General features: G+C 42.2%; 1 protein-coding gene across 1 annotated transcript in view; it reads left to right on the top strand.

Moving 5' to 3' along the window:
* Positions 1–14,937, top strand: part of Ccdc122 (coiled-coil domain containing 122) — a 56,350-nt gene that overhangs the window by 11,507 nt on the left and 29,906 nt on the right. The window contains exons 2-3 of the mRNA XM_032918142.1: positions 4,506–4,600; positions 5,426–5,541. Coding sequence (XP_032774033.1) covers positions 4,555–4,600; positions 5,426–5,541 — 162 coding nt within the window. The 5' untranslated portion in view covers positions 4,506–4,554. The remainder of the gene's footprint in view (positions 1–4,505; positions 4,601–5,425; positions 5,542–14,937) is intronic.

Raw genomic sequence — 14,937 nt, 5'->3', positions numbered from 1 at the left:
GAAGACAGAGATAGGAAGGCCCCGGAACATGCTGGCCAGCCAGTCTAGCCTAACCAGTGAGTTTCAGGTTCAGTGGGAGAGTTTATTTCTAAACAAAAAAGATGTGGAAAGTTATTGGGGAAGACATTCCCTCAGGGCCTACCTACCTCTGCCTCTACCTACATGTGCATGTATGTAGATGGGAGGGGGAGGAGGAGAGCAAAACAAGAAAAACAGGCGAGAGAATAGGGCACGTTTTAGGAAGAGCTGTTAGGAAAGATTGCCTGTTAACATGGTTAAGGGAAGATTGGATTCCACTATAACTTAAAGGTGACCAGTAAGGGTTTTTGTTGTTTGTTTTGTTTTGGGGATTGTTTTTGGTTTTCCTTCTTTTAAAAAAATGATTTACTTGTTATATGTATATGAGTCCACTGTAGCTGTCTTCAGACACAGCAGAAGAGGACATTGGATCCCAATACAGATGCTGTGAGCCACCATGTGGGTGCTGGGAATTGAACTCAGGACCTCTCATCTGGAGAAGCAGTCAGTGCTCTCAGTCACTGAGCCCTCTCTCCAGCCCCAACCAATAAGTTTAAAAGAAAGAATTGTATCGTCTAAAGGAAGAAAAAAATGATCAAGATTCTAGTTTGCCCTTTGGGTGAGCCAAGTAAAGCTGTGGACTTGGACATTCTACTTGTGGTGCATCTTTAAGGATTTCCAACGGGGTAATGAACTCAACTCTGAACTCTCTTTATCTTTCCAAAATTACCCAGAGATCTCCATCTTTCTGGAGACTTCTAAAATAAAAACCCTGTATTAGTGTCCTGAACAACAGCTATGAACTTATAATTTAATGAGATATGGCATGCTGGAGAGGACAAAGAGATGAGGAGTTTGAAAATAGAAATGCCTGTTCAAAATTCAAGTGGAGACATGGAGTAGGGAACCTGATCTGAGTCTGTAGGTCAACAAGACGTTCAGGGTAGAGATGCAGATTTAGTCATGCTCAGCCTCGTACTCCATGACCGTAAAGCATCGAGCTGCCGGGCACACTGCCTCAGGAGGGACAGAGAAGAGGCAGGGGGTGGGCACACTGCCTTAGGAGGGACAGAGAAGAGGCAGGGGGTGGGCACACTGCCTTAGGAGGGACAGAGAAGAGGCAGGGGGCGGGCACACTGCCTTAGGAGGGACAGAGAAGAGGCAGGGGGTGGGCACACTGTCTTAGGAGGGACAGAGAAGAGGCAGGGGGTGGGCACACTGCCGTAGGAGGGACAGAGAAGAGGCAGGGGGTGGGCACACTGCCTTAGGAGGGACAGAGAAGAGGCAGGGGGTGGGCACACTGCCTTAGGACAGACAGAGAAGAGGCAGGGGTGGGCACACTGCCTTAGGAGGGAGACAGAGAAGAGGCGGGGGTGGGCACACTGTCTTAGGAGGGACAGAGAAGGGGCAGGGGGTGAGCACACTGCCTTAGGAGGGGACAGAGAAGAGGCGGGGGGGGGCACACTGTCTTAGGAGGGACAGAGAAGAGGCAGGGGATGGGTACACTGCCTTAGGAGGGACAGAGAAGAGGCAGGGGGTGGGCACACTGCCTTAGGAGGGACAGAGAAGAGGCAGGGGGTGGGCACACTGCCTTAGGAGGGACAGAGAAGAGGCAGGGGGTGGGCACACTGCCTTAGGAGGGACAGAGAAGAGGCAGGGGGTGGGCACACTGCCTTAGGAGGGACAGAGAAGAGGCAGGGGGTGGGCACACTGCCTTAGGAGGGACAGAGAAGAGGCAGGTGGAGATGAGTACCAGGGTGCTCTGCAAGAGCAAGAAAAATGAAACGAACCCAATGCAGGCAAGGTATTGTGTTTCAGAGGAGGAACTCACGATCAAACGTGTCAAGTGTTATCTATAAGTCAAATAAAAGGGAGATTGAAACCTTGGAATGTAGACACATGGAGGACATAGATACCATGCAGACGTGCATTAAAGGTGGCATGGTAGTTACTTGAGCAGGCTCATGAGGAATGAAAGGAAGGAAGAGGATAGCAAGTATCTTGGCTATAAAGGGATTAAAGGAAGGGCTTGGGAACAGAAGGGATCATAGCGTGACTGTGTGGTGGCATTCCTGTTGGTTAGGTTTGGGGTCGTGTGTATAAGCAGATAAAGAAGGAAAGCATTTCGAGACTAAGGTCAAAGTAATGTCTCTGAGGACATTACTACCCCTAGTGACCTCATGAAGAGGCAGTGTTTCACTTAATGCAAAACATGAAAAGCAAGCTTGGACATTCTGCTGAGGTGCGCTTGAGTTTCAGGAAACACAAAGGAAGAGTAGGGCACACGCTTGCATCCATTTAAGGGATGCATCAAGCTCAGTGAGGTACATCTCCATAGTAAGGAATGATCCGGAAGCCTGAGGCTTTCCTAAGACTGAGCTAGGATAGACATGGAGTTAGTGTCCAGCGTTAGGCAGATGGTGCCAGTGGCACTGGTTTGGGGGAGAGAGATTGGAGTTACTAGGAGGACAACTCACCTAACAGGAACTTCTAGCATGGAATTGGGTTCCCTATTCAAACAAGCATGTTAGGGTGCTGGGGCCCTATCTTGAAATAGTTCCTCAAACAGGGAAAGCGGTGATGGTAGTGTGAATAGTGAAGGAGATGCTCAGTGGTAAGTGTGTGTGAAATGTCCTCAAAGACATTATTCCTGGGCTCAAGCCCAGCACTAGGGGAAAAGACTAACAATCTAACTTGATCCTGAGGTTATACATCAGTGAAGATTCTACCTCTCAAAAGTCGTACTCTAACACCGCATTTTTGGAACGAAATAAATGAATTCAAGTAACATCACTATAGCTATCTGACTGTATAAATTTCTTGATCTATTTGTACCACAATTTCTATAAGCATCTACCTCATAGAGTCAGATGATTTTGTATAGATAAAATATTTAGAATACTACAAGAGCAGAATAAATATCATATAATACTTGAAGATCTGCAGTCCTTAGTGTCCAGCACAGTGGGCATAAAAGAAGCCCAGCACTGCAGTCGATGGAGGTGTTGGCTGAGTACAACGTGTGCAGTTTCCAAGTCAGGCAGGGAAACCAAAGTCCTTGGCCACACAGCCAAACAAATAAGCTAGGGAATGGAAATGGATCACCAATGTCAGTCTGAGGCAGTGCCGTGTGCAGGGCGGGGAGGATGTAGAGCAGAGGAGTAGACACAGAATGGACTCAGAGTCAGGAAGACATTAGGAAGGACAGAAGTGACTTGAAGATGAGAAAATATCCTTAATTCTTACAGGATTCTGACAGTCTGCTAGCCAAACTTTCAGGGTTTCTTCCGCTCGGTGTAAGATATCTCTACATAGGTTTCAGTCTCCTTACCTAGGAAGCAATTTGGGTTTTCTTTCTTTTTGTTTATGGAACACATCTTAGTCATTTAAGTTTTAGTTTAGGTCTGTGTAACATCCATGTGCGCATGCGTGTGTGTGTGTGTTTGTATTTATTGTGTTATGTTGTGTTTACTCCTTAGGAAAGATACTTGATGATTGCTGAAACTTCTCTGTGGATGTTTACTCAAATGGGCTGAGTTTTGGGATAATATTTCTTGGTTTTTTTTGTTTGTTTTTTTTGTTTTTGTTTGTTGTTTTTGATTTGTCATTCAAAGTTTGGAATCACTTTAGCATAGGTAAGATTTACAGCATCTATAAAAATCTTGGGCTTTTGCTAACAGTCAATTGACTAGAAAAATCTTCATGTGCAAAAGTTAAATAGAAGGTGATAACTTCCCATCTCAATGGAATTTGTTGACATTGAATCCATTTATTTCATCATGAGACCTTGTATCATTTGCTCTGCACGGGCAAATTCTGATACTGTTTTTCCTGCAAACTGCACCATCCCTGTCCTGTCACCTTGCCACTCTTGTGTTAATGTGATTCTTTCTCTTCCTTTCTGATGGAATAGAGTCTCTGCCTTCATCTTATCAGTTGCTACTAAAAAAAAGATAGATAGATAGGGTTCCAACCTGCGTAGGACTAGGACCTGCCATGATCAAAATAACACTGGACATACATTTTTACATGTTCTTGGAATTATTTCTTACATGTGCTGGTTAAATCTGTTTCAATACAGTACTTGACATTCCTACTGCTATTCCATAATAACTACCCACACATTTCAGGCATTTTATATACACATGTGTGTGTATGCACATGCATGTGTGTGTAACACATATATACACACACATGCACATACATTGCACTTAAGATTATGTTATAATATCTTTAATTATTACCTTGGTCCCGTGGGGCTTCACAGGTAAAGGCACTGAAGATAAAAGAAAAAACTTCCTCAAGATCCTAACACTTGAAAGCAAAACCAAAATTTAAATATAGATTTTCTTTCCTTCTTAAATCTCATTTCATTGTTGGTAGTAGTGGTGAACACTCTTGATCCTTTTAATGTATTTAACAACTCTCAGGATTATGAATATGTGACATCCATCCATACATCCATCTATCTATTTGTTGTTTTGTAGGAGTAAAGAAAGCAAACTAATCCAGGGAAAAGACTTACTAGACAAAAAAATGTCAGGAGACATAGAAAGGAAGAATGAAGTCATTCCTACAAAAGGTAAGGAGGCGTCCTAGCCAAACAGATAAGGAAGTGATCTCAGTTAAACAGCTGGATGCTCAGAGCAGTGATGGAAAGGAGTGAAAGGATCCTGGGGATAAAATTGGTAGTAAGTGATAGGAAAAGGACATAGTCATATTTCATCAGGAACAAGCACATAGAGGGCTCATATGTTTTATTTAACACTTAAAAGTAGGACTACACAACTAAAGATATGTGTGTGTGTGTGTGTGTGTGTGTGTGTGTGTGTGTGTGTGTGTGTGTGTAGGGGGTGTCTTCCCCAGGGTAGAGCACACCAATTGGTTATCTAATACTAAGTAGTCAGCCTCGAAAGCATATGGGCAAGTTACGTTATATAGATGAACTTCAGTAATATATATGTGTGCATGTATAATTTTTGTGTAACAAAAATTAATGGGAAAAGGTCATAAATTTGAGAAAAAGAGCAAGAGGAGAAGGAGTTTGGGTTGTAATTTCAAAAAGTAAATGATTTTGAAAGTCAAAACCATACTGAAAATAATAAACTACAAGTGGTTTTCACTGACTGTAACTATAATATGTGTGCAAAAGGTCAGATTCAGAAGTCAAGATAACCACCCCCACTCCGTCCTGTAGAGAACTGGTAGACAGGAGGTGACAGCCTTACAGTGTTATTACGATAGCCTTGTTCTTGATTTCCTCTAGAGCTTAAAAAGGAGACTGTCAATCCTAAATCTAGCTATTTATAAGAAAAGATCAAGCATTTAATGAGTTTATAGAAAGGAATGTGGCTCTCTTAAAATGTCTTCATTTAATTTTTATTGACTACCTTTTTCTTTTGTGTAGCTGCGGTCAAAGAAGATACATCTTCATTGACTGATGTTGTAGAGCAAGTCGCAAAGCAACAGCTATCACAAACATCAGAAATAGAAAAACATAAGAAAGTTCTCTTCCAGTTGCAGGTAATTAATTTCAAATAATATGTTAAATGCCTTTCTAGTGAACTGTAACTTGTAAAGAAAAGATGGAGGACAGTTCAGTCGCTGATGTACTTGACACACTGTCACTGTTGTCTGATGTGTTGGAGTCCTTGGGTAGGATCGCAGTAATCAGGACACAGGGGATGCAGGGTGACGTGAACCACTGCATACTTTCTTGACTCTCCAGCATCTTTCAGAGACAAGCAGGCATAGGCAGTCATCACAGCTTCTAATTCTCAACAGCTTCTGTTTCTCAAGCAGTAGTTTATCTAAACCTCCTTGCAGACTGAGAAATATGTATGTGGTCCAACTCTCTCAAGTGTTGCTTAGTTTAATTAAAACAAAAGATTTTCCTTAGGCATGCAGCTTACTTGTCAGAACACCAGAATTCTCTGCTGAGAAAGTATGCCTTCTCAGTGTTCCGGTATGCTGGGATTCACAGAGATCCTTCAGTCACCAGGAGCTAACAGGTTAGGAGCAGTCACTGCAGGCCACTTCTCTACAGCATACAAGCAAGAGGACCTGAGTTTGTTGGCCAGGACCCATGTAGCAAAGCCAGGGATGTTGGCATGGACCTTGGGGTGTGGAGAAAGGCCCATCCCTGTGGCTCACTGGCGATCCAACCTAACACACTTAGCAAGCTCCGAGCCACAGAGAGACCCTGTCATAAGGTAAAGTAGATGATGCTTGAGGAAGAACGTGAGAGGTTGTCCTAGTACTGTGCATTTATGTACATGCACACATGCAGGCTCACAGACACAGGACACACACATACATAGACACATAGACACACACACACCAGCACCACCACAAAAAAAGAATAGTATTGGGAAATTCATTTTAAATAAATATTTATCCCCTCAGATTTTCTGTTCTCCCACAGTAGAGTATAGGAATGTTTTAGGTTTATAGACTATCCTACACTCCCATACAGTGTCATTGCAGCTACATTGTCATTATGGCTGTAGTGTAAGTACATAGAATCCAACACACCACATAGAATCGTGTAAATTCATCCCTGTGGCATTTCCCCCATGAAAGCATACATTGAAGAAAGTAGTAAAGCCATATAAACCAGGAGAGCCATAGCATTTGAGCTATTAGTCGTCAGTGAATACTCCAAGTAGCTTTTCTCTGTGTTCTTTCCTCTTCATGATGGTCTCTCGTCATTCTACAAGGAACATGGGGGCCATCTTGGTCTTGCATGAAGCATAATTGAATATAACTACCTTCTGTGAATGTGATTAGAAAGAGGAAAGCATGTTTGTAAAGACACTATTAAGTAGATCACAGAAATGGCGAGTAGGCTCTGTAGTTGAACTGCCCTGCTCTCAAGACTAGATTTGCATATTCAGCTCTACTATTGAATTTGCCAGTTTCTTCCTTCTCTTCTGTAAAATAGAGAGGATAACTGAGGATAACTGAAAGGGTTTTGTATTTGAGCAAACTTGTAATTATATAAGGTATCATTTTGGGGGACATGATGGACAGTAGGACTTGATTTTGACATTTACTTAAGTATTAACATATTCATAGATATATAATGGTAATAATTTTGGTAATATAATATAGATTGTTTATAAGTATTCTCCTGATGGTAGTCACTCCTAAAAATATATTTGAAAAATAGGATATAATACAAAGCAATGTCTTAGATTTCTATAAAGAATTTCTTATAACAACTTCTTAAAACTTCAGACTTTTTTATTTATGCCAAGAATCTATTTTTGAGTAAAAATTTTGCAGAACATTGTGTTTACTGTTGCACTGCTTATGCCCTGTTGGGGAGGAAGACAAAAAAAAAAATCAAACAAATAATTGCATGGCCCATGGCATCGTCAACATTAGACGCGTGAATCCAATACAGATTTACTGCAAGGAAACTCATGACTAGAGAAGTGATCTTTCAAGTCACATTGTAAAGGACAGCTGGAGTATTGACTACCCGGGACAAGTTTACAGAGAGGGGTTGGGCTAAGATTCCGGAGAGTTCATCGAGGCGACATGGACAGCACTGCCACACTTACAGCACTAGAGGTTTGGAAACAGCATAGCATAGAGAAGGTTTTGAGAAATGGGGGAAGCTATACACAGCCATAGGAGACCTGTGTTTTATTCTGAGTTCATAAGATCCGTCCACATGAATTTTAAAGCAAAGATTCAATTAAAAACTTTGTTATAGAAAGAGAATTCTGGAGTCTATAAAAAGTACTTGTTTCAACATTTATTTGTGACAAAAACTCACAGCAAATTAGGCAGAGACAACAATGTCCTCGATCTGAAGAAAAAGAACATCTGTGTAAGAACAGCCATATGCCCGAAGCCGAAATACTGAGTGTTTTCCTCTAGTGATCGGGAACAAAGCAAGAAGTTTGCTTTTATTTCTATTCAAAGCGGTATCAGTAATTCAAAGCAATGCATCATGTAAGAAGAGGAGACAGAATGGATCCAGACAGGATGAAATAAACTTTTTAACAAGGTATACACCGCACAGTTACCTTTAGAAAAATGCTAAAGAATCCTGACAAGGCTATTAATATGAATAAGTGTACTTTAAAAGTAAAGAATACTAAAATTAATATTGATATTAGTATTAATATTAAAAACTATATTGTATGTCTATTTATGAGCAAGAAAGGACCAGAAATTAAGAAAAAAACCCCACCATTTATGATGGTACCAAAACTGTGGTGTTAAGAAGAGATGAACTTGGCAAATGGTCAAACAAGCCACAAATGGATGAGAAAAGTTAAAGACCTAAAAAACAGAAAGCTATACTTTCATAAATCATTAAAATCTTAGTTTCCTATTTTATTTATTTTATCCATATAGTAAAAACAATCTCAAGCAAAAATTCTACTTCAGGTTTGTTTTGTGACCAGTTGATTCTAAAATTGGAAGGAAAGACAAAGAACTTAAAAATGGCCAAAAAGTCTTGCTCTCTTTTGCTCTTCCTCTTCTGGTGCCCTCTTTGATCCTGTCCTTTCTCTCCCACCCCCCTTTCCCTCCATGTGCCCATGGCTGGCCTTCTTTGTTCCTCCCCTCTTCTACTCTTCTTCTCTCATTAAACCTCTCCATGTGGAAAAAAAATGGCCAAAGCGACTTTGAAGAACAGTGTTAGAATTCTTCTATTGTCTGAGCTACTTTCCAGCACCAAGAGCCAGTTTTCTAATTCTCTAAGTATTAACTGTGTCTAAACAGTTTAATTCTGATACTGCCTGATGTTTGTATCATCCCTCACATACACACATTAACTGTTACACATATAATGATAATAGATAAAAGATAGATAGATAGATAGATAGATAGATAGATAGATAGATAGATAGATAGATAAAATTTAAAACACAAAATTCATCAAATTGCAAAATGTAAAAGATTTGGAATTTACTGACGTTTTTATCTTAAGATAGGGCAGAGGGAGAAAAGGAGAAGTGGTGGTAGAATTGTATTTCTAGTTTAAGGGTGAAAATAGACAAAAAAAATTCTAAAGGTAGTAAAAAATATATTGTTCTCTTCCCTTAGTTTAGACAGAAAAGAGGTGGCCTAATTGGGAGCAATGTTGTGTTTTCCTATAACAAGTTAACATGCTGTTATCATTGATAGGGAGTGTGGCCAACAGCCAGTTTCTATGTCTGCATCTGTCATTTCATAAACATTTATTGAGCGTCTACTTAAGAGGAAGATGGAGATGAAGAACACAGAGGGTTCTTGTAGTCATACTACTTATTTTCTAGTTAGAGGAGGAAAGCAGTTAAAGAGATTCTGCTTGATGTTCACAAAGGACATATAATAGGGTAATGTTGAGAGTAGTGGGGAGACAGAGTAGTTATGTCTCGTTTTGATTTAGCCAAGGCTCTCCTGAGGAATAAGAACAACTGAGTGTGAATGGTAAGGGAGCAGAGGATTTTAAACAATTTTTGTTTATTATGATTGCATGTTTGTATGACATGTGGATTCAGGGCATACGTGTTAAGGTGTATGTACAGAGGTCAGAGAATAACTTTGTGAGTTGCCTGTCATCTTCCAAATGAAATCATGTTGTCACACAAAAGGTAAGTGCTTTGGCTGGCCTGGGGCAGAAGGTTTTGTGGTAAATGGATCAACAGTTAGAAATGTCCTTCAGTGGGAAGGAACTGGGCATAATGAACAAGCAGAGGATGTTGAAGACATGAGTGCAGTAAATGAGTAGAGAGGTGGTACAGAAATTAGGACCAGTGCCTACATGGCTTTATAAGGCATTTTCAGGGGTCTGAAATGCCATTAATTTGACACGACACCATGAGAGGAGCTTGAGCAGCGAAGTATGCCATGTGCTTTATGTTTTTAAAAATTTCTTCTGTCTACTCATGGGACGCAGCTCCTGAAGAGAGGGGCAGAGTGGAAATAAGATGAGTTAGAAGCCAGGCTGTACCACATATGACAAAGATTCATCAAAAATAAATTTGAGGTATTTATGTATCTGTTTATTATTTTATTGGTACTGGGGGTGGAACCCAGAGCCTAACGTATGTTATACAAATGGTCTACCATTCAGCTTCATCCTATCCCTACATTTTAGATTTTATGTTGGTGTGTCAGTCATCATGTTATTGGGGGATGGGTAGGAATAGGCTATAGCAGTAAAGAAAAAGAATGAGAAATGACCTCTCAGCTTTTGACTATATGTGTGAAGATGGTGCAGGAGGACTGTGGGGAGGTGCTTGGTGTGCTCTGAGTACTTGCTGAATATAGACAGCTGCGATGGCTCCTCCCAGAAAGCAACAAAGGAGTCTCACATAGAAGGCTTGGAGTTAGCTTATTACTATAATGCCACCCTTCCAACACTTGCAGTTGATTTAAAGTGAATGACAGTAGTAAATAGGGACAACAAAGAAGGTCGATTAGTGTCCTGAAGTTGTTTAAGTGTGACTTGATGTGGAATTCGATAAACAATTAAATTCATAAATAAACAAAAAGGATATAGATTAAACAAAATAAAGATTGTTTCTCATGGTGGGTCCTGTTACCTGCGTTTGTGATATCAGGCTGTGCTAATGTGTACTTTTGGTCTCAACTCTATCTGTATAAATACACGCTGTATCATATTACTTCTGTTAGTCTACAGACTCTCTAGTTACCTTTCTCTTTCAGAGTTCAGATAGTTGCTACCCACAGTTGATTAGAGGAGGCTGTGACCTCACGGATCTTGCCAAGAATTCTGTTGTCTACCTCCCATTTGTAGCTATGATGTCGAGGCCCCCGAGCCTGAGATCCAGGATAACCTTGACTTACAGCTTTATGTTTTTCAGTGTTTTCCTAACTTACAGCATGCAGGCCAGACCAAGCCAGCGAGATCATATGGTGCGGAGCTTTCCCGTTCCCCACCCTCTACCTCTCCTCTCTGAAAAGTCCCCTGTAACACAGAGAAGTTCCCTGTTCTCAGGATTGGAAGGGAACTGGGTATCTAAAGGCTCCCACATGTGCTTTCAGAGAGCCCCCATGGCTGTCCATGGCCATGATGCTGCAACTCTCCTCATGTTCTCCGACTTTTAAGTCCCTCGTCATGGCTGTCTATGACCATGAACCTCAGACTCTTCCAATAAGGCTCATTCTGAACAGCAAATTCATGTTGGACTTTTTTCAATGAACCTGTTTTTTTTTTCTTTTGTAATTTTTGATAGTTATTATGTATTCCCATTGTGCTGGACACATTTGCATCCCTTGAGCCTGACTTTGGTCATATGACTATCTAGAGTGTAACCCAAGTGAGGCAAGCAAAGGTTTGGGAAAGTTCTTACATAGTCACACTTCCACTCTTCTGTGTTTGCTGTTGTGAGAAGGACATATCCCTGCAGCTTAATACATATACGACAAAACCGAGACGCCCTAGCCAGCCCAATCAAAGCCAGCCGACATGGCCTTGCAACCAGCCAAAGCTCATTTAAACAAACCAGTCACGCCTCTGCCTTCCACCTCTTCCTTCTCAAGGAAGTCAGTCCACATTTCTGCTTTCTCTTTGCATGTACTTCATTATCTTCTCTTTTCCCACCTCTCCTAGGATATCTTCTTCCTCTCTCATGATCCTCTTTCTAGTTTCATAACCTACGCACATGCACAGGCACATGAGCACGCACACACACGTGAACTCTTTCCTCATATGAGAGAAAATATGTCTTGTCGTTCTGAAACTAGTTTATTTTACTCAATACAGTGGTTTCCAGTTGCATACATTTTCCTGAAAATGTCATGATTGAATTTTTCTGTATTGCTGCATAAACTTCTCTTGTGTATGTGTATTGTATTTTTTTTATCCAGTTACCTAATAGACATCTAGGCTGGTTCCACTTACTAACTATTGAAGTAAGTACAGCTATACACATGAAGGTGTAATTTAGATCACTTCAGGTATACACAGGAGAGTAGCTGGTTCACAGCATAGCTCTATTTGCAGAGATATTTCTGAACCACATACTGACTTAGAGTAACTGTACAAGTTGACATTCACTTCAGCAGAGAGTAAACTCTCATCTTTCCCTGTGACCTTCCTAGCACTTATTTTTTGTTTTACTGGTCATAACCATTCTGACCAAGATGATATGGAATTCAAAGGAAATACTAATTTGCAGCTCACTGATGACTAATGATGATGAATACTTTCTCATGGATATATTGGCCATCTGTATTTCTTGTTCTGAGAACTGTCTAATCTTGCCATACACCCATTTATTGATTTGGGTTTTTGATATTTAATGTTGGCAATTCTTTATATGCCCTCAACATTAATCCTCGTCTGATGTCAAGTTAGAAAAGATTATTTTTCCCATTCTATTTGTTGATGACTATTTCCTTTGCAGTACAGAAGCATCTTAATTTCATTCAATCTATGTCAATTCTTGGAATTATTTTCTGTGTTATTAGAAACCTACTCAGAAAAATTCTTGTCTATGCCTAGATCTCTGTGTGTGTGTGTGTGTGTGTGTGTGTGTGTGTGTGAAAGGGTGTGTGTGCATGTGTGGTAGTACATGCGTGTATACACATGTGCACACAGTGGCCAGAAGTCAATCATCAGTTGTCTTCCCACAGTAATTTTTCTCCTTATATTTTGAAACAAATGTGGAGGTCACAAGCATGACTAAGCTGGCTAGTTGGCCAGCTCCAGAGATTTGCTTGTCTTTGCCCCAATCCTACCCCAGGGATGAGTTTTCACTGTAGAATTCTTTTACTTTGTTTTCTAGGTTTATTCCTAGATATTTTAATTTTTTAACGTTTTATTGATTCTCTGTGAGTTTCAAATCATGTACCCCAGGCCTGCTTATCTCCCCATTTTCCCCTCATATCTGTCTTATGCCCTTGCAATATCCTTCCCAAAATAACCAAACACACACACACACACACACACACACACACACACACACACACACACACACACACCCCAAACCAAAGTACAGAAAACTTCATCCGGGAGGCTGTAGTGTGTCAGTGTGTCCTACAGTATATCCTTTTGTTCATACAGCTTCACTTGCAAATGTTCATTGCAAAAAGTCATTGGTCGGTTCAAGATCTCTGGCTTCTGTGACACCATCAATATTGGATCCTCACAGGGATTCCTTTTTGTTATTCTGTTGTTGCTCTGTGTCATGGAGCTCTGGCCCTTTCACGTGTCTTGACTGTTCACAGATGATTAGGTGAGTTGTCTTAGAGTCCTTAGATCTTAGGGTTTTACCTCTGTGAACAGACACCGTGACGAAGGCAACTCTTATAGGGCCAACATTTAATTGGGGCTGGCTTACAGGTTCAGAGGTTCAGTCCATTATCATCAAGGCAGGAGCATGGCAGCATCCAGGCAGGCATGGTGCAGGTAGAGCTGAGAGTTCTACATCTTCATCTGAAGGCTGCTAGTGGAAGACTGACTTCCAAGCAGCTAGGATGAGGGTCTTAAGCCCACGCCCACAGTGACCCACCTACTCCAATAAGGTCACACCCCCTAATAGTGCCACTCCCTGGGCCAAGCATGTACAAACCATCACAGCTTGGGGGTAACTGAGCTGGTCAGCGTACTGGCTCTCCTTTATCCACAGCACCAGGGCAGACTCTCCAGTACTGCTATGGCTAGGCCACCCAATGTAGTCATCAGCAGGAGGCAGGGTCAGCTCTCTTGCTCTCATGCCCTTGGGGCCAGCTCACCCTTTCCCATGCCTCCAGAGCCAGCTCTACTGTGCTGCTCAGTACAAGCACAGGGCCCATTCCCCCAAGAATTGCAGCCTGCGAGGGGATAAGCCAGTTCACTCACTCTCATACCACCATCAGCATTGAGATTGTATTGCTCAGGTGAGGTATAGAATCTATTCTCCTGAGTGCTGCAGTAGGCAAGGGACAAGGCTAGCTCACCTGATCTCATGACTCCAGGGGCCAATTTCTCAACTGCCACAGATGGTGTGGCTCGGTGGAGGAGAAGGCATCACCCCCAGAACCACACAACCTCAAGGCAGATGAGAGGCAGGTCCAGCTCTTTCTTGTTCTCATTCTCAGGACTGGCTCACCCATGCCTCCTCCCCTCAACCAGGGCCAGCACTACTCTACTATGTTGCCCAAGAGATGTGTAGGACCCGCTCTTCTGAGTGCTGTCAGTGGTGAGAGATGGGGCCAGTTCTCCTGAGCATTGCATCCAGTGAGGGCCAGCACTACTTTGCACAGCCCCTGGACATCTGGGTGGTCCCTGGCACCCAGACCAGGGGCATCCCCATGTTCCCTAATTGAAAGTAGGAGCCATGGATATGGACACTGACCCCTGTGGTTGCACAGGCAGGGACTCAAACATGTGCTTCAGAGTCAACTGGACCTGGGACCTCACCATGGCCCCCAGTGATAGGGCTGGCCACTCACACAGGCTACTTCTCTCTACCCTCGAGTCTCCGGTTCCGTCTTTCTCCATGATGCTCAAGCTGCCGTACTTGGCTTTCTCTCCCATCTGACACCACATACTCACATAATCATGGTGGCTCCAACTGCGGGCTGGCCATGCGACCAGTGGTCCCCTGGGCAATATCCTCTATCCACATTGCACGGCAAGTCAGCAAGCAGGTGTCTCTGGCCTGCCTGTGCCGTGCACTGGAGAGCAGGTCTGTACATGCCCTCTGTATCTGTCTGTCTTCCTCCTTCTGCTCTGCACTCCCTGGCGTTATTTGATTTGATTTTTATGAGTCCTAGATTTGAAACAGTTTCGCCCATCAAGCCAGGTATCAAGCTAGGATGAACAAAGAATTGCCATTTGCTCTGTCCCTGACTGATAATAAGAACACTCACAGGAGGAAGTACAGAGACAAAGTGTGGAGCAGAGACTGAAGGAAGGGCCATCCAGAAACTGCCCCACCTGGGAATCCATCACATATGCAGCCA

The sequence above is a fragment of the Rattus rattus genome, chromosome 12 (assembly GCF_011064425.1).
Source record: "Rattus rattus isolate New Zealand chromosome 12, Rrattus_CSIRO_v1, whole genome shotgun sequence".
Classification (NCBI taxonomy): domain Eukaryota; kingdom Metazoa; phylum Chordata; class Mammalia; order Rodentia; family Muridae; genus Rattus; species Rattus rattus.
Note: the sequence above shows the minus strand (reverse complement) of the source record. Positions and strands in the feature narration are given on the sequence as shown.